The following is an 18,417-nucleotide window of genomic DNA, read 5'->3' as shown; positions in this document are numbered from 1 at the left end:
AAACGAGTATATAATGATTTGAAAATATTAGCAACAGTTATCACTTATCTGTATTATGTGATTTGAGATGACGTCATTTGCTGATAGACTATGACGATTTGGTGATGAGGATCGTACCACTTACTCGTATCTGACGTCCTTATCACATGGCCTTGACTTCTTGGAATAAGGGAAACTAGTGAAACTTATTAACAGTATGTTACGTATTAGGGCAATGACTCTTTTGTGCGTTGGTTTACGTCGTCGCAACTGATCGACGGATTGTATGCACCTGCGTTGCATACAATGCGTCGGTCGTTTACAGCGCAAGTAAACGACGTACGCGTAGTCAGTCTTAACAATGCATATAAAAAAAATCATGGAGCATTGACATTGGACACTTCAACACGTAGAGAATTAAGAAAATTCTCGGGTATACGGTTTTCTTACGATGATTTTCTTTTACCATTTGATACACGAGATACATAACTGAAAAGTTGGAGGTACATGCCCTGGGCCGAATTTGAACCTACGCCTTTTGAATCGATGGCATAGGACATATCCACTAAGCTATCACGGTAATTAACGCTTTAATGTGGTATGATGTTTAAGATATACAGAAGACGACTCAACGTAACACAGCGCACTGATGGGGCAGTAGCCTAAGAGCCGGTGTCAAATTAAGCAATAGCAGTGGTAGAGCTCTTTGTTAAAGTATTCTACCGCCAAGCAGCATTGCTGTGTTGCATTGATGCTTGTTGCTGGTAAAATCAACGGCATATGAGGATTTACACAAAAAAATCCTTTGGTTGTCGGAGAGGGTACAACCCATTAAGCGTGTTCGGATACGAAAACTCTTTTTTTCATGTATAGGCCCTCGTATGGCTGCAATTAAGCCTGATGGTATGCAGTGATACAACCGATGGTGGAATGCGGTTGCCTAGAACTTCAGCGCTAATAATATTTGTTAATTTACCTCCTCGTATCCGTCCGATGAGGCGCCACTTTGGCTGCAACGTCTGGGGTACGCCCGGATGTGACTGGTATAACAAACTTTGTTTTAAAAATCTGATTGTACGATTTGCATTGTACTAGTAACTGTATTATTGTAAAGATAAAATAAGGTTTTTCCTGGTTTCAATTGGGTTCTAAACTTTTCTTTTGTGTTTCGGTTTATTCTAATGCCATATAATATATGTATAGCTTTCTATGATAATAATTATCATCAGCCGAAGGACGTCCTCAGCTGGGCATAGGCCTCTCATAAGGACTTCTAAACAACACGGTTTTGAGTAGCCAGCATTCCATCCGACGTCTTCGGTCCACCTGGGGGGGTCGACCGACACTGTGCTTTCCGGTCGCCAGTCTATGCCTCACTGAGCTATGTCAATGACTTTGTCCGTTCTTCTGCGGATCTCTTGATTTCTGATTTGATCACGTAAGGAAGAATAGCTGAGTGACTTTGAGCCTTCTTATGAGACCCATAGTCAGCATATGCTTCTATAATACAGTGTACTAATATAATGTTTTCTCTCTATTGCAGTATGGCAGCGATGAGTTCGGGCACGACTCGCCCAGCCGGTACGCGTCGCCGAAGGGCGCGGGCGGCGGCAGCTACCAGGAGCCGTACTACGGCGGCGAGTGGGCGGGCGGCTACTACCAGCCGCCGCCGCCGCCCTACCACCACGACGTGTACGCCACGTCTCCGGGTAAGCACCAGACTGGAAGTTGCGTCCTCGTACTATACCCCCGATATGCACAATATCCATCAGTGCTGGATGTAGGACTCTTGTAAGATCTTTCAAACAACATGGTATTGGGCTTAAGTACTGTTTTCGGCTTGCCTAAAATATCATCATCATTATATCAGCAGGACATAGGCCTTTTGTAGGAGCTTCATTACGATCTTGAGCCGCCTGTAACCAGCGAATTCCTGCGACTCGTTTGATGTCGTCAGCCCACCTAGTGGAGGGGTCAACCAACATTGCGTTTTCTAGTGCGGCGTAGCCATTTCAGCACCTTGGGACCCCAACGGGCATCGGCTCTACGAACTATGTGCCCCGCCCACACTTCAACTTGCCACTTCAGCTTCGCTACTCGTTGAGCCATGTCGGTGACTTTGGTTCTTCTGCGTATCTCCTAATTTCTGATTCGATCACGCAGAGATACACCGAGTGTTCCATCTCCCGTGTGACTCTGAGCCTTCTTAAAAATACCTGCCCACAAAATGTTGACCTGCCCTCAGGCCACAAGTGTGATATCGAATCAAGAGTCAGAGCTGGTAATCATAAAGCGGTTCGGTGGTATTGCAGGCATAGCGGGCGCGCCGGCGGCGGAGTCAGGCGCGGCGGGCGGCGCGGAGCTCCCGCTGCCGCCCATGTCGTCGTTCCGTGCGGCGGCGCCCGTGCACTCGCCCAGCGACCCCATGCTGCCCAAGCCGCCCATGTACGCGGGCGCGGCCAGCACGCCGGGCGCGGGCGGTGAGGCGGGCAGCCTGTCGTCGTACGGCTCGTCGCCGTCCACGCCGGTGCACTCTCCCCCGCCGCTACATGCGCGTCTCTATCCGCCGCTCAAGCACTCGCCGCACCATGCGCACCATCAGCACCACAACGGACAGGTTTGTACACTCTTTTTAACACGATTATATTAGCTTCACTTGTAGGTAACTACAAGTAACTATGTATGTAAGAAAATCTTGGAATCATAATTTGACCCACTTCCCGGTCTTCGATTAGGATGAAATTTTGCACACGCTCTGAGTTCTGACAACAATACATGACTAGCTAAAAAACGTAATTACAAATCCAGTATGGGGGACTGGCTGTTTAAAGAAGTCCACCCCCATGATATGGATATCAAATGAAAGGGTTTGCTGTCAGGAATACGAAAACAGTAGTCACGTGACTTATATCCAATGTGGCGGACGTCCAAGATGGCGGACAGGCTATCTGAAATGCACCCCCAGTTCAGTTTTTTAAACTAGTCATGTGTTATTATTTTTTTAGCAGTGCTGCGATTCTCAACTGAGAGGACCTAAGTTCGAATGCCAGGTCGAGTTTAGGATTTTAAAATTGACTTAGGTCTGATCTGGTGGTAGCCATCAGACGTGGCTAGTTACCACCCTACTGGCAAAGACGTACTGCCAGACGATTTAGCGTTCTGGTGCGATACCGCGTAGAAAGCGTCAAAAGTATGGGTAGAATAAACTCGTACCTCTTGAAAGTCAGCTCGCTAGGCTTCTATCTTAGCATCGTATCTGTAGCCAAGTGGCATATCGATTCTCTTTCTACGATCGCAAACGCTTCGAAAACTAGAAAAATGTATGGGAATGTCATTTGCTATCGACAGGTCACGTGTTCAAGATCTGTCATTCCAATACATTTTTATAGTTTCCGAAGCGTTTGCAATCGTAGAAAGAGAATCGACATGCCACTTGGCTACAGGGGCAGGTTAGATAGCAGTCAATTACTTACTTGTCATTGAATAAAAAATAATCTGCTACGAGAGCCTGTGAAGGTTAAATTTTTTTTCTATAGATCATCGAGATGATGTTCTTCCATTGTTTAAAATTCAAAATCTGGTTAAATACTAGTTGTAAACTTACCTTAACATTCAATTATAACATTTCCAGCAAGCGAACTGGGTGTCGACAGGGGTGTCGTCTCCCCCCACAGCGTCCACACCGCACGCGCCGCTACCCGGGCCCGTCATACCCAACGGACACCAGCACGTCGTGTTCCCTCCTGTCATGGTGAGTGCTGAGTGAACGCAGTTTCTTCTTCTTGGTTTTATGGGCTCTGCGCGACGGGCGATTGAGCCAGTGTCAAGTGTTTTTTTTTTTTGGCGACTGAATGACATTTATGTAGAAAACTCAAAATTTTGAAAAGGTAACGGAATTTTCGACGAACATAGTTTTACGAATTTGTATCTCTCTCGTTTGTCTACAGTATCGTGTTAGACACAGAGAGGAAGACATGAATTTGAGATTCACACTATCGAGTTATAAAAACAACGTTTAGATTAGCGCTACAAGAGACGCTGTTTTTCACAATGTCAGTCCTTTAGTTAATTAATTAATTACCAACAAGTACAGTTAAGTTCATCTATACTCTATACTAATATATAAAGCTGAAGAGTTTGTTTGTTTGTTTGTTTGTTTGATTGAACGCGCTAATTTCAGGAACTACTGGTCCGATTTGAAAAATTCTTTCAGCGTTAGATAGCCCATTTATCGAGGAAGGCTATAGGCTATATATTATCTCCGTATTCTTACGAGAACGAGAACCACGCGAGTGAAACCGCGCGGCGTCAGCTAGTATCAAATAACTTGGCAGCTTCACTTCAGTCAGTGCAAATGAGTGTTTTCTACCCAGTTATGAGACAAAATGAATATTGCATAATTTCGTAGTTTAATAATGCGTAGTTTCGGAAAATGTTCTTCAGATAGGGAAGTTATTTCCGAAACCAACGAAAGGGAAGTTAAAGACCTCGAACTGAACTCACTGAACGGAAAAAGTAGCCGTTAGTCTTGCTATTATTAAAAAAAGTTTTTTTTTTAAATTTTGTTTTAGGTTAAAAAAGACAAGGTTTAAAAAAATTCTCAAAAACATTGTAATTTATATTTTTGTATGGCAATTTTTACGTTGCAAGAAAATACTAGTATGCGTCTTTGTGTTTAATATTTTGACTTTCGCCATTTTTTTTTTATCTTTAGCATGACTTCCCAGCATGGACGTAACTAACTATAATGTGAATAGATTTTTTGATAAATCGGCTGTTTTGTTTTTTTTTCTTTATTAAATTATCATTGATGTTGTGCTATAATTTTTGTTTTTTATTAAATCAAATGAAAAATGGTGTACCTCATGAAATTTGTAAATTTGCATTATTAGTTAGATTTTTTAGAGTTACACCATTTTTTGTTTCTTTTTTGTGTTTTTATGTTGTCGTTTTTTTCTGTGTTTTTAATAGCAAGCGTGGAGCTAAAAGCCGTTTTTGTTGTTTTTTTTTATGTAAATAAAAAGTAGCTAAATTGCCTTACTCTCTGTAATTTGTAGTTAGACATTAGTTTAGAAACTCTTTTTTACCTCTTCAATTTTAGGACAGGCTTTCAAAATACATTTTTTTATATTGCCAAAAACCTCAAAAGTATAACTCTCTATCTCTCTTACCTTTAAAAATAATAAATTGAAAATTCTTAAAAAAAGAACTGAACTGTTTGCAATATAGTAATGAATTTCCCTGCAAGGACATGATGGAAGACTATAACTGACGGAAAAAAGAAACAGATGACTTGTTAATCTATACTTATAATAAATCTGTAGAGAGGTCAATTCTGTACATGAAATAAATTTCCAAAATAACTATCAGGGGGTGATTAGTGGTCGATACTGATGCCAAAAATGCAATCAGTATAATTTTTGTCTGTCTGTCTGTCTGTCTGTCTGTCTGTCTGTCTGTCTGTCTGTCTGTCTGTATGTTCTTTATAGAAACAAAAACTACTCGACCGATTTTAACGAAACTTGGTACAATTATTCTTCATACTCCTGGGCAGGTTATAGTATACTTTTCATCACGCTACGATGAATAAGAGCAGAGCAGTGAAGGGAAATGTTGGGAAAACGGGAGATGTTACTCAGTTTTTTAAGCTTCCGTCGCGTGGTATGTTCGTTGTAGAAACAAAAACTACTCGACGGATTTTAACAAAACTTGACACAATTATTCTTCATATTCCTGGGCAGGTTATAGTATACTTTTCATTACGCTACCGTCAATAGCGGAGCAGAGCAGTGAAGGGAAATGTTGAGAAAACGGGAGAAGTTACTCCATTTTTTAAGCTTCCGTCGCCGTCGCATGATCCCTACCATAGGGGTACCATGGGGGGGGGGGGGGGGTTGGGTATAAAATATAGGGGTAGGGTAGGGGTATGGTAGGGGTAGGATAGGGTAGGGGTAGGCGTAGTAGTAGGGTTTCACGCAGACGAAGTCGCGGGCGTCCGCTAGTCAGTAATAATTTTGATAGACCAATTGCATATTTTATGAAGGACCCCTAACAGATAATGTCCTCCCAGTACGCCTAACATACGCACCACGACATATCTCGATACGAGAGAAGGACAAACATCGACCAATAGCGACGGAATCCAAAATATCGCCCTCTTGTTTCATTTCTTAGGGGACGAAATAGAGCGATATTTCAACTCCGCGGCTATTGGTCTTGTCTCATGTCCTTCATGCTAAGCCTACAGAAGAATGTAAAGACAGACTGACATTACACAGTTCTATATCCTACATAAGGACCTAAGATATTACCCCCTTTGTCTGCAATACAAACGATCGGCTAGCTAGCTCCGAAGCTTGCGCGATAACCCTAACCGATGACCAGGGTGCGCCGGCGGAGCAGAGGCAACTCGACGAGGCCATGGTCTTCCTGCGCGAGCACTCCGACGTTGGGGTGAGTCCTGTGAGGCCTTTGAGGCCATTACCTCATACTTGACAGGTTCGGAGCCACGGGATTACTGCCATGTTTACTTCTCTCGCGAAGCAGTCGGTGTGGGAGGTATGGTTGTGAATACCTTGTGGCAAATGAGACCTGACATATGGATAATATGAATCAGGACAACCATATAGGCCATGTTCCTAGCCCTTATTGATTGTTACTGTTTTCTGAAATCATATTGTTTAAGACTTTAAGGGAACATTTACACGTATTCGGCTTTATTCCAGTTTTACTAAATAGGTTTTAGTTACATTAATTATTACACTTATTCGGCTACATTCTAGTTTTGTTAAATGATTTTGGTTACATTAAAGGCGTTAAACAACTAGTTACAACACCCTTAAAGGGTTCCATTGTAACAATTGACATTTAGTTTATGGTATGTGTATTATGTATAATGGAAATGTAACTTAAATGAATAAATAAACTTGGGTTACCCTCGTGTGAGGATTTAATCCTTCTGCTAATTTGCGAACTGGTTCTCTATACTATGGATTGAGAAGCTATGTTCCTGATCCTGAGACTCTATAAAACTGGTTCATCTTTAAAGGAAAAATTGAATTTTTTACAATCAAAAACTGAATAGCCGAATATTTGTAAATACTCCCCTAAGCACATTGGAAACCCGGAGTTGGACTTGGTAAGCAGCTTGAAGGTATTTCTGAAGTGTGTAAATTTTCTCTCATTGCATGTACAGAGCGGCTGGTTGGTAGTGTGAGAGGCATGTTGTTAGCTTTTTATTCCCTCCTCATTTGGCTTATTAATTTATAATTTACTAGCAGACGTCCGCGATTCTGTTCGAGTAGATTGTTATGATTAGGAGTTAAACAAATATCATATTTTAGTGCTAACATACTTACTGTGTAGAAAGAACAAAATTATTTCTTTTTCTAAGTGAAGAAACTCTAGTTAAGGTTGGATGCGTCTTAAGACGCATCCAACCAGATGGCATCCATCCAAAGGTACCAGAAGACTTCTGGTACCTTTAAACTAGGCTCGCCCTTGACTGTCACATTCCACTTAGATAGGTAACATCTACAATTATGTGCGAGTAGATGTGACCTAAAGTGGATGAACTCTTCAAGATGCTCTTAGAAAACTAGCTCTAGCCCTTTGTTATATAAATAAAAATAGGAAACAAATCAAATATTCTCTGTGCTACATTCAACCTATTGTGGGAAAATCTTTTGGCTTTGGATGTAGCAGTAAGATAACAGATCAAGCAAATGCCTTTGGATGTCGTAAACTAAATGTTCGTTTTGTCCCTTCAGTTACATCAACGTGATGTCGGTCGACTATTTTGTCATGTCTCGTACACCTTTTTATGGAATGACGAGTTAGCCCTTGACCGCGATCTCATCCGATGTTACGAGTAAATGACGATGCAGTCTAAGATGGAAGCTGACATTGAAGAGGCACAAATCTACCCATATCTCTGACGGTTTCTACGCGTCATCGTACCGGAACGCTAAATCGCTTGGCGGCTTGTCTTTGTCAGTAGAGTCGTAACTAGCCACGGCCAACACAATACCACTTAATACTACATCCAAAGCAAATCAGGCTTCCAAAAGTAGACAAACATTACATTGCTCAAACATGATATTATTTGCAGTAAATATACTCTGTTTCCTAACGTGGTGCTCTTATGTCAGGGTGCGCGGATGGAGGAGCGGCTGGACGACGCCATCAACGTGCTGCGCAACCACGCCGAAGCCCCGGAGCTGTACCCCCAGGACGTGCACCATCCGCACCAGCCCCCGCCAGGTATGTACACATGGTGCTCTATGTCAGGGTGCGCGGATGAAGGAGCGGTTGGACGACGCCATCATCATGGGTTTTGGATAAACGCGTCGTCTGGTGAGGTCCAAAGGTAGAAGCAAAAGAAGATATCGTCGGAACGACTCCCTAAGGGTGCCCTGTGAGACACTGACCTCGACTAGAGTCCGAGAAGAGTGTGTTGGCCTGTGAGTGTATCAGTAATTTTAATATTTTCTAATAAAAAAAAGAAGCGTGTGCGTCTCGGGCCGTTCGACAGAAGTGATAAGTTAAACCTGTTGACGTGTGTGTGTGAGAGAAAGGGAAGCCAGAAAGAGTGGCGCCGTAACGCGTTACGTTACTAAGCGGTGTACCCTCTCGTAAGAAGTTATCACATCAATTAGGCTGCCTCTTCAGACCAGAGAAACGGACTAATGCAGAGCGGAATTGCGTACTGTGTCGGTCCACCAGAGCGGAACGAAGGTGCGGAGCGGCGTTGCAGACTATGTTAAATAAATAAATGTTAAATTTAATTTATTTAACCCTGCTCCGTTACCTCGTTACGCTTACCGGTTTTATATGAATTCGCAAGTCCCTGTCCACTTAAGATGAGCGGATATTTTGTGCAATCCTATTTCTTCGTTTCTCGGCTCCGCTGCCTCGCTCCGCTTCGGAGGAATGGCAGCCAAACACTGTAACTCTCTTCGAGTGTAGTATCACTAATTGTAACCCCCCTGTCGTTGCAGTGAGTCGGGTGGGCGTGCCGGGCGCGCTGCCGCACCTGCACTCGGAGCCGCCCGTCAAAATGGAGCGACACTTGCTGCCCAACACCAGTGAGTGACACTTTGTTTTTTTTTTTTAATTAATATATTTACATTCTTACTTAAACAATACCACTCATCACTGTCTAGCCCCAGAATAAGCGTAAAGCGTAGCTTGTGTTATGAGTGCTAAGATAGCTGATTATCTATACTAATATTATAAAGATGAAGAGTTTGTTTGTTTGTTTGATTGAACGCGCTAATCTCAGGTCCGATTTGAAAAATTCTTTCAGTGTTATATAGCCCATTTATCGAGGAAGGATATAGCCTATATATTCCCGTATTCCTACTGGAACGGGAACCACGCGGGTGAAACCGCGCGGCATCAGCTAGTATCATAAATTAATTTTAATACTACCAGTACATATAAATATTCCTCGACGCTGGAATACATTGATTTACTTGTAGTTGTAATGTAACACACATAATAGCATAAGAAATACATACCCTCATCTGTTATTTATTTGGGATCTATACTAATATAATAAAGCTGAAGAGTTTGTTTGTTTACTTGAACGCGCTAATCTCAGGAGCTACTGGTCCGATTTGAAAAATTATTTCACTGTTACATAGTCCATTTATCGAGGAAGGCTATAGGCTGTATATTATCCCCGTATTCCTACGTGAACGGGAACCACGCGGGTGAAATCGCGCGGCGTCATCTAGTAACAAATAAACGATAGAAAATGTTCACATTACAAATAGGTTGCCGCATGTCGGGTCTTAGACCATGACGCGAAGGTGGTGGTACTATCGTACTGGTATATACTCTCTGTTTACCTTACCAAACTTCCTAAATCACTGAATGGATTTTTGAGAATTTTTAGGTAAACTGACACAACACAACACTTAACAATGGTAAGCTACATTACAAGGGCGAGATACTTGCATGGGCATTATTATATCTCCGTATCCAACGTAACGGGAACTACGTACATACAAGTAAGATTTAGCTGTAAGTTTCCTTCGAAACGAAGTAAAATAAATGGTATTTTGTGTTACAGAGAAACGCAAAGAGCCGCCGGATTCGGGTCTGGATTCGAAGCCGTCATCGTCCGGCTCCGCGGACGCCAAGGGGCCGGGCTCCAAGCGCTCGCGACGGTAGTGAGTACCAACGCTGATACTCATCTCCCACCCCAGCACCCACCACCACCTATTACTACCACCCATCACCAGTCACCACCTCCTACCACCACCTACCCGTCCCGTACAGTGGCGTGCACTACACCAGCGGTTCCCAAAAGGTGTTCCGCGGAACCCTGAGATTTCGTGAAAGGCCTTAGGGGTTCCGCGAAAATTCAAGATTTCCATATTGTAAATAGTATCAATTGGGATAATATTAATTGACGCAATTTGTTATTCATTTTCAATTAACTTGTTTTAAATATTGAATTCCAAAATTCCATGGCACCATACTTTGCTTCTGATATGCTTCTGGCGAGCTACCACTCGTTACGAGACGTAAGAGTATTTCCGTCTTTATTATACTTCTTTCTTAAGCTAGAGTTCCGCCGAAAAATGGTGAAACAAAAAAGGTTCCGAAGTCAAAAGATGGCATTAAATAGACACACACTTGAGGGTGCCGGGTCCACAGGCAGTGTGTGTCTGGCAGAGAGAACATCTCCGAGCTGAGCCCGGGACTAGTGAGCTGGGTGTAGGTTTATAGAGCCTTTTAATCTACGCGCGTCAACATCCACATTTGCATTTGCACCGTATTTTCATTGTGCAACCAGTTTTAGATTACTGACGAATTACATTGACACCGTAAAACTTTATGTACAGGTTCTTTTTACAAAACACCGACTAAGTATTTTCGAATTGACAATGGAAATGAAAAATATAATGGTGAACTTAATATTATGTAATAAATAAAATGTCTTTAATTAGTTAATAGACCATAGTAGTAGTGCATACCATTGTGCCATAGGCCGATTCTCACCGGGTTAACTTTTAAAAATCCATACAAATGTATGGATGTATAAATTTTCTTTTTTTGGGATTTACTTCACTTTGGTTTACCTTCGTCAAAATTCCATCCTTCACCACTGCTGTGCCAACACCTGCCTTCTCATATTATTTTACCCTATACCCTTATTAGTTCATAATTTTTAGTGTTAATTTTTAAATAATAAATCATATAACAGAACATTTAGCAACATTTGCTAGAAATACCACCTACTATGCGCCATACTGCATTTGACAATCTGAGGCATATTATGTGTTTATATGCTTGAAATCTAACCTGGGCCAGTTCTGTCACAAACATCCTTATAACTACTAAACTGATGGAATATCGATATGACATATGTCAACAAGAGCTTGGCCATTCTAGCTGAAAGTCTATTTGAAGGACTACAGTATAATATATTAGTAGACCCCTGGTAAACCGTCGAACGTTTTAGAGCAGTGTCGGACTATCGAATTTGTCGGATAATAGCCGACAATAAAGATTTTTTAAGTATATACCATTGTAATCCGACAAATTACAGATCAAAAAGATAACATATAACAGAACATTTAAAATGTGTACTGTATACACATTACATTAGTGGAGAGTTTTCTAAAATGATATTAGTGTACATACATTCAACAGACATGTCGGATTACAGGGGGGCCGGATTACCGGGTGTCCACTACAAATTATACTCTCACGACCGTGTACACAATTAATATAGCGAGTAAGATATAATTATAAGAACTTTGGGGTCCGTTCGTACCACTTCGATCTGGTAATCGTACCAGATATGGTACGGTCGGACCCTGTCCGGTACTGGTATACTAACGTGCGTGTGATGCGACTGCGGTGGGTACAGCTGCTCCTCCGCGGACGAGGACGCGGACCTCGACCCCGACGCCAAGGCGGCGCGTGAGAGAGAGCGCAGACAGGCCAACAACGTGCGAGAGAGGTATAGCTATATACGTACCATGTGTCACGTAACACCTGTTACATTATAGTCCCTTTCATGATCGACAGAGGTCGCTACGAACTGACCGCCATTATCACCACACACACACACACACACACACACATTTTTGAACATCGCACTGACACTGACATAACGTTGATTGGCCTTTGAATTCGCGTTTTTTTTTTTAAATTATACTATTCTTTCTAGCAAAAATTTTGTACCGTTCATAAAAACAGTATTGTAGACAAATTTTTAGTATAAAGCAGTCATTGAATATCCAAACATTGGCGATTTGGAATGCCAAACAATACATTACACACACGCGCACAAAAAGTTCCCACCGCAGTGCTGCATTGCACACACGTTAGTTTGTACGTACCGTGTCACCGTGATGTACTGGATCCACTGCGCCAGTGTCGTACTGGTACGCTGGATCCCGTTGCCTTTGTCGTTTACTAATGCGTGCGATGCGACTGCGGTGTGAACAGCTGCTCGTCGGCTGACGAGGACGACCTCGACCCCGACGGCAAGGCAGTGCGTCAGATAGAGCGCAAACATGCGAACAACGTGCGAGAAAGGTACAGCTATATACATGACACATGACACATGTCAACAAACATCTATTTACATACTTTTCAATGTAAATTAATTTCCTGCTTTGATTGTATTGTTCGGTCACCAAAAGCTTGCACGTTTACAGTACTCACACAATACTCACACAATAGTCTTCTTGTTTTAACTAATTTGTACTTGAGCGGCATATTTTTTTTTTATTTTTAATAAATAATAGAATTTTTAAATACATTAAATTAATTAAATTTAAATAATATAATCAAATAAATTATTAATTAGAAAAGAACAAACATGCGAACAACGTGCGTGAAAGGTACAGCTATATACATGACACATGTCAACAAACACCTACCTGCATCTGTTTACATACATTTTGATGTAAATTAATTTTCTGCTTTGATTGTATTGTTCGGTTACCAAAAGCTTGCCAGTTTACAGTACTCACACAAATATAAGTATTTTGTCTCAGTACTTGAAAAACATCGTATTCTTGTTTTAACTAATTTGTACTTAAGCGACTTACTTACTTAAGCAATTCTTTTTATTTTTAATATATAATGGAATTACTAATTACATAAAATTAATTAAATTTAAATAATTAGAAAAGAAACAGAGACTTTTCACGAAGCGTAATATGTTCTATACAACACTTGCAATATGTGATTGTTAGCTAGCTTTTATTAACAAATAAATACTTAGTACTCTGTCACTGTCTTTCACACACACAAACAATACCAACACACAGACATTCTCACCGCATTGCACTGCACACACGTTAGCCGTTCTTCGTACCATCCACGGACCATTGTATAGTCCGATGTACCATTATTGGTACACTTGTACCGGATTGTTTACTAACTTGTGTGTAATGCGACTGCGGTGGGGACAGTTGCTCCACAGTTGATGGAGACACGGACTTCACTCATGACTCGACTAAAGCAGAGCGCGACAAAGTGCGCAGACAAGACAACAACGTGCGAGAGAGGTACATATACAGAACACTGACACAAAAATCAAAATCAAAAATCATTTTTTTCAAGTAGGCTCAGTTTACAAGCACTTTTGACACGTCAGTTCACTATTTGTAAAGATTCTACCACCGGTTCGGAAGGCTGGTTCTGCTGAGAAAAAACCGGCAAGAAACTCAACAGTTCCTTTTTTTTTTTAAAAAAAATCATACAGTATTATAATTTACAATTAATGACAACATTACAATGTCTTATAGTTTTACTTCCTGTGTGAAGGTGAAAGCTGATCCAATGACCTCCAAGTGCCTTCACACACAGTACTGATTTTCCCTTTGTAAGAGAGAGATGCATATAGTAACCACATCTAATTTTAAAATATCAGTTATATAAGAAATCATAATTTAATTATTACAATTTTATGATAACTATAAACTGTTTTTTTGAACTCAGGTATTACAATTGATTTATCCCTACATCCTACTGAGAATAAAATATAAATACCCTGACACTATATAGATCAACTGTCATACACAAACGCAAACATGTATACACAACACTAAGCTACAACACACATACACACTATTGTAATTGTTATAACACACATACATATCCATGTAATTATTGTAACACATTTACTAACATGCCATTTTATTTATAGTTTCAGAGCTTTCGTCATTCTAACAACATTGGGTCACAGTATTAAATATAAATATAAAATTTAACTATTATATCGTGCTATGTTTTCTCGTCTGTCTGTGTGTTTCCCCGTGTGTAGATTGTAGGTATCCTGTAGGATTTTGAGGTAAACGAATTGCATGTTTTATTGAAATAACTTTTTAAGGGTGCTATCAGATTTAACTCGCATGAAACTTTATTAAGGTTTGCTTTAATTTTTTTATACCTGGCAGATATTGTCCTGTCTGTGTCACTTTCTAAAATTTTCAATTAAAATGGTAAAAAAACTTAATTATTTAAAATAGGTAAAAAACTCCTTGGGGTTTATTATTAATCTCTTTTAACTGTGGCCTGTTTATGCGGGAACAAAATGAAAAAAACAATTATTCCAATTAATTAATTTAATTTTACTATCAAGCCATTCTTGAACTTTTTTGCCTATCATACTAACAGCTGTTAATTTTATAATAATATTTCTTGTTATTTGTTTAACAATGATATTACTATAAAACCAAACTGTAAATAAAACAGTAAAAGAAAGCAATGAATAAAAATTTAAACGAAATCCCTGTACTGCTTAGTCGGAAATTCGAAATTGTGAAGTATATTAGCACACACTCGTATGTAGGTAGTGTAGAGTTCATCATAAGCCTACCAAAAAATAATTGAAACTCTAACAAATTCATCATTATAATACGCTTAGCATGCGACAAAAAGACTAATTATTTCGTGAAGAGAAGTAGACAAAATTTTGACCAGGCAGAGTAGTTACAGTACCATCTCTTTCACCCCAGCACTACGAAAAAGATAACTATATATCCGATAGCGCCGTCTAGACTTTTGTCTATTTCTCTTCACGAGATTGTTCGCGTGTTAGGGCCACTAGTTCTAGCTGAATAGTGTGATTTTCATCAAAATGGGTTTATTTGGGAAGGTATGCTAACGCTGTGTGGGTCATGCTTTGCTGTCACGCATTTAGCAAGTAGATCGTTTTACACAGGCGGCCGGCGAATCTCTCTCGCGCGCTGCTTTTGCTCGGAGGTAAGCCAGTTTTGATGCAATTCTATTAAACCTTCCAAATAACGTCGATGAAATTGACAAATAAGCAATATCTACCTTGAATTCTTTGGTATAGTTTTGAATTGTTTATCATAAGTATAGAAATATTATCCAAAGTATTTATTATATTTCATTCAGATAACTAAAACTTTACTTATGTATTGTTAAAATAAAATATATAAATTGAGAAATCCCTGCATCTTTTTTTCGTTTAACAACATAATAATTACAAAAATTATATTTTATTATATGTATGTGTATATGGTTCTATGTATAAGTGTTATAAAAGATGGCTGCCATCTTTTCCAGAACGTCAAACGAAATTAACATTTAAGTTTATACAAACCAATGTCCTCAAGGCTCATATTTGCATGCTAGTTGCTCGTCCGCCGACGAAGGTGACGATGAGATGGACCCCCAAGCCAAAGCACTGCGCGAGAAAGAGAGGCGGCAAGCCAACAATGCTAGGGAAAGGTGAGTTTTATGTCTTAAAGCGTAAGACACAATGTCGCTTGAATGTTTGCATGATGTTGAAAGAGGATAGAAAGAAATTGTTTTTAAATACATAACAAAACAATTTGGTTTGGTTGTTGTGTTATAAATCTTTTCTTCTCTTGTCTTGAAAATCTAGTAGGTCTAGACTGCAAATCAAGAAATTTAGATCACTTTTCAGGCGTTTGATCCCATGGGGGTTTAAATGCCCCATCATAAAAGAAGTAAAGCCTTTTAGTATAGTTCTAAGACTATCAAAATCAGTCCAGCTATTAATATTCACACATACTAGTTGCAGAAGATTAGTCCGGAAAAACTAAGCAAAATAATTAATTTTAAACTACATACAGACGCTTTCAATTTATGTATACATATAATGCTATTAATATTTAATACTGTGACCCGAACTTTAAAATGTGCTTCACTAATGTACTTGATTATAATGTTTATGTAAGACTTAAATTATTTTACCTGGCACTTTTACACCTTGTGCTTGTGTATTTGTTGATTGTATTTTTACTCAATTTCCAGAAATACGTTGTTATTGTTATCTATGAAGGGATACAGTCACGTGTATCAACATAGTTTCCAATGTGTTGCGGTGCTAGGTAGAAATAAATATACCTAGTTGTAACTTTTCTTGTTCATAATATTTCAATATCATCTCAAAGTTGACCGATGGATGCCAATCAATATTTCTAATAGCCTCAATACTAGGCCGCTTGATATTCTCGAGAAACGCGACAAAAACTGTCATTTTGTTCCACACTCGAAGATTTCGCCCTTTGTGGAGCAAGAGGGACAAAAACAGCACGTAAATCGCGAACTTTGTCCGAAGTTGCGAAGATACGAGAAACTGTTCTAGAGTGCGCGCAAGATAAGTCTGCTCGCGACAGGTGGCGCTCTTGACGCCAGCTTTACCGCGATCTCTTTTATAGCCTAGAGATAGAAAGAGATAGACGATAAGATGGTGGCATTGGATTAGATCTGAATTTTGGCCATTGGATTAGTTCTGACCAAACTTATCGTGTGCGCACTCTACATTCATGTCTTGTGGCTTGTATGCGGCTGCGCGCCTTCGCGAGAATGTAGAGCGGCCTTTATTAAAGTTTATGAGCAACCTAATGGTGCCCCAAAAATTTGATCTCTCTTGATCGATTATTTATGTGAAATCGATGCCAAGATAAGAGTCCCTTGTTGCAATTTTGTGGATAGTCCAATGTAACTATTAGTGTAATGGAATTGTTTAAAGCATCCACATGTTTAGATTGTCAATAATAATTTAAATTCACGCTCTCGCGCAACTCTTCTTTTGTCTTATAATACAGATCGAGCTTATATGACTCCAATATTAAATAAAAAAAATAATGGTCCTTAACACAACCATTACTGATTCTCCAGGATACGGATAAGGGACATAAACGAAGCTCTCAAGGAGCTGGGCCGGATGTGCATGACCCACCTCAAGAGTGACAAGCCACAGACCAAGCTGGGCATCCTCAACATGGCCGTGGAGGTCATCATGACCTTAGAGCAACAAGTTAGAGGTTGGTATATTACGTATTATATTTTATAACTAGCTGACGCCGCGCGGTTTCACCCGCGTAGTTCCCGTTCCCGTAGGAATATGGGGATAAAATGTAGCCTTAAAACCTTCCTCAGTAAATGGACTATCTAACACTGAAAGAATTTTTCAAATCGGACCAGTAGTTCCTGAGATTAGCGCGTTCAATTAAACAAACAAACGAACAAACTCTTTAACTTTATAATATTAGTATAGATAGAACTTGACGCCCGCGACTTCGTCTGCGTGAAACTCGTAACGCGTGTCATAAGAACCTTCTCCTGACAATAACATAAAAAGAATAGTGAAATAGGTCCAGCCGTTCAAATGTTGTGACCAAGGGATATATAATAATAATAATAATAATAATAATAAAATCCTTTATTCAGCTAAAAAAAAACAAATTAAAAGATCAAGAAGAAATTACAAACTAATACTAACAGAGTTTACAAACTACTTAAAGATACCTACTTAAATTACAAAGTTCCTCTGTCTGTACTTAGTATAATAATCTAATAAAGAAATTCAGCTGAATGGGGCGCTGCCTCAGCTCGATACTATATATGGATTCATTTTTATATAATAGACAGAATTGATTTTTTTTTTCTCCTGTGCACCACCAGACCAGATTATTCTGATCTTAATCTACCTCTAGAATCTGACTAATGTGAATTTTGTAATTTCAGAACGCAACCTGAACCCTAAGGCGGCGTGTTTAAAACGGCGCGAAGAGGAGAAGGCGGAGGACGCCCCCAAGTTGCTCGCCGCGCCCCTCCATCACTACCAGCCCATGCCTGTGAGTATAGCCTTGATGTCATCATCATCATCTTCATCATCATCATTCACTGTTGCCGTGCCGCCTTATCAGAACCTTGGGACCCCAACGTCCATCGTCTTTTAGAACTACGAGCCTTGAATTACCACATCAGTTATGCGCTCAAACTAATTACATAAGGATTAGTATCGCACCCAAATTCACGAACAAAATTATCCGTAATTTTCTGAGTAAACGAGCTAAGATTTGCTATATTTTTTTACACCAATCATTTACACAAAAAGGTATTTTTACGGAGCTCTTTAACCGACGAACACGATTGAACATCGTTTTTATAATCGCATTAGAT

At 39.9% G+C, this 18,417-nt stretch overlaps 1 protein-coding gene across 12 annotated transcripts in view; it reads left to right on the top strand.

The window, feature by feature from the left end:
* LOC112053170 (protein daughterless) overlaps positions 1-18,417 on the top strand; it is a 117,132-nt gene that overhangs the window by 93,749 nt on the left and 4,966 nt on the right. For 3 of the 12 annotated variants that reach the window (XM_052886852.1, XM_052886851.1, XM_052886841.1), the window contains 11 exons: positions 1,523-1,688; positions 2,292-2,596; positions 3,611-3,730; positions 6,364-6,432; positions 8,130-8,241; positions 8,979-9,065; positions 10,058-10,157; positions 11,858-11,959; positions 15,616-15,711; positions 17,131-17,276; positions 17,980-18,089. In XM_052886852.1, the coding sequence (XP_052742812.1) occupies positions 1,523-1,688; positions 2,292-2,596; positions 3,611-3,730; positions 6,364-6,432; positions 8,130-8,241; positions 8,979-9,065; positions 10,058-10,157; positions 11,858-11,959; positions 15,616-15,711; positions 17,131-17,276; positions 17,980-18,089 (1,413 nt within the window). Of the gene's footprint in view, positions 1-1,522; positions 1,689-2,291; positions 2,597-3,610; positions 3,731-6,363; positions 6,433-8,129; positions 8,242-8,978; positions 9,066-10,057; positions 10,158-11,857; positions 11,960-12,450; positions 12,541-13,415; positions 13,521-15,615; positions 15,712-17,130; positions 17,277-17,979; positions 18,090-18,417 lie in introns of all 12 variants that reach the window. The other 9 variants (XM_052886842.1, XM_052886843.1, XM_052886844.1 and 6 more) reach the window with 9 other exon arrangements.

Source organism: Bicyclus anynana, chromosome 18 (assembly GCF_947172395.1).
Source record: "Bicyclus anynana chromosome 18, ilBicAnyn1.1, whole genome shotgun sequence".
NCBI lineage: Eukaryota > Metazoa > Arthropoda > Insecta > Lepidoptera > Nymphalidae > Bicyclus > Bicyclus anynana.
Note: the sequence above shows the minus strand (reverse complement) of the source record. Positions and strands in the feature narration are given on the sequence as shown.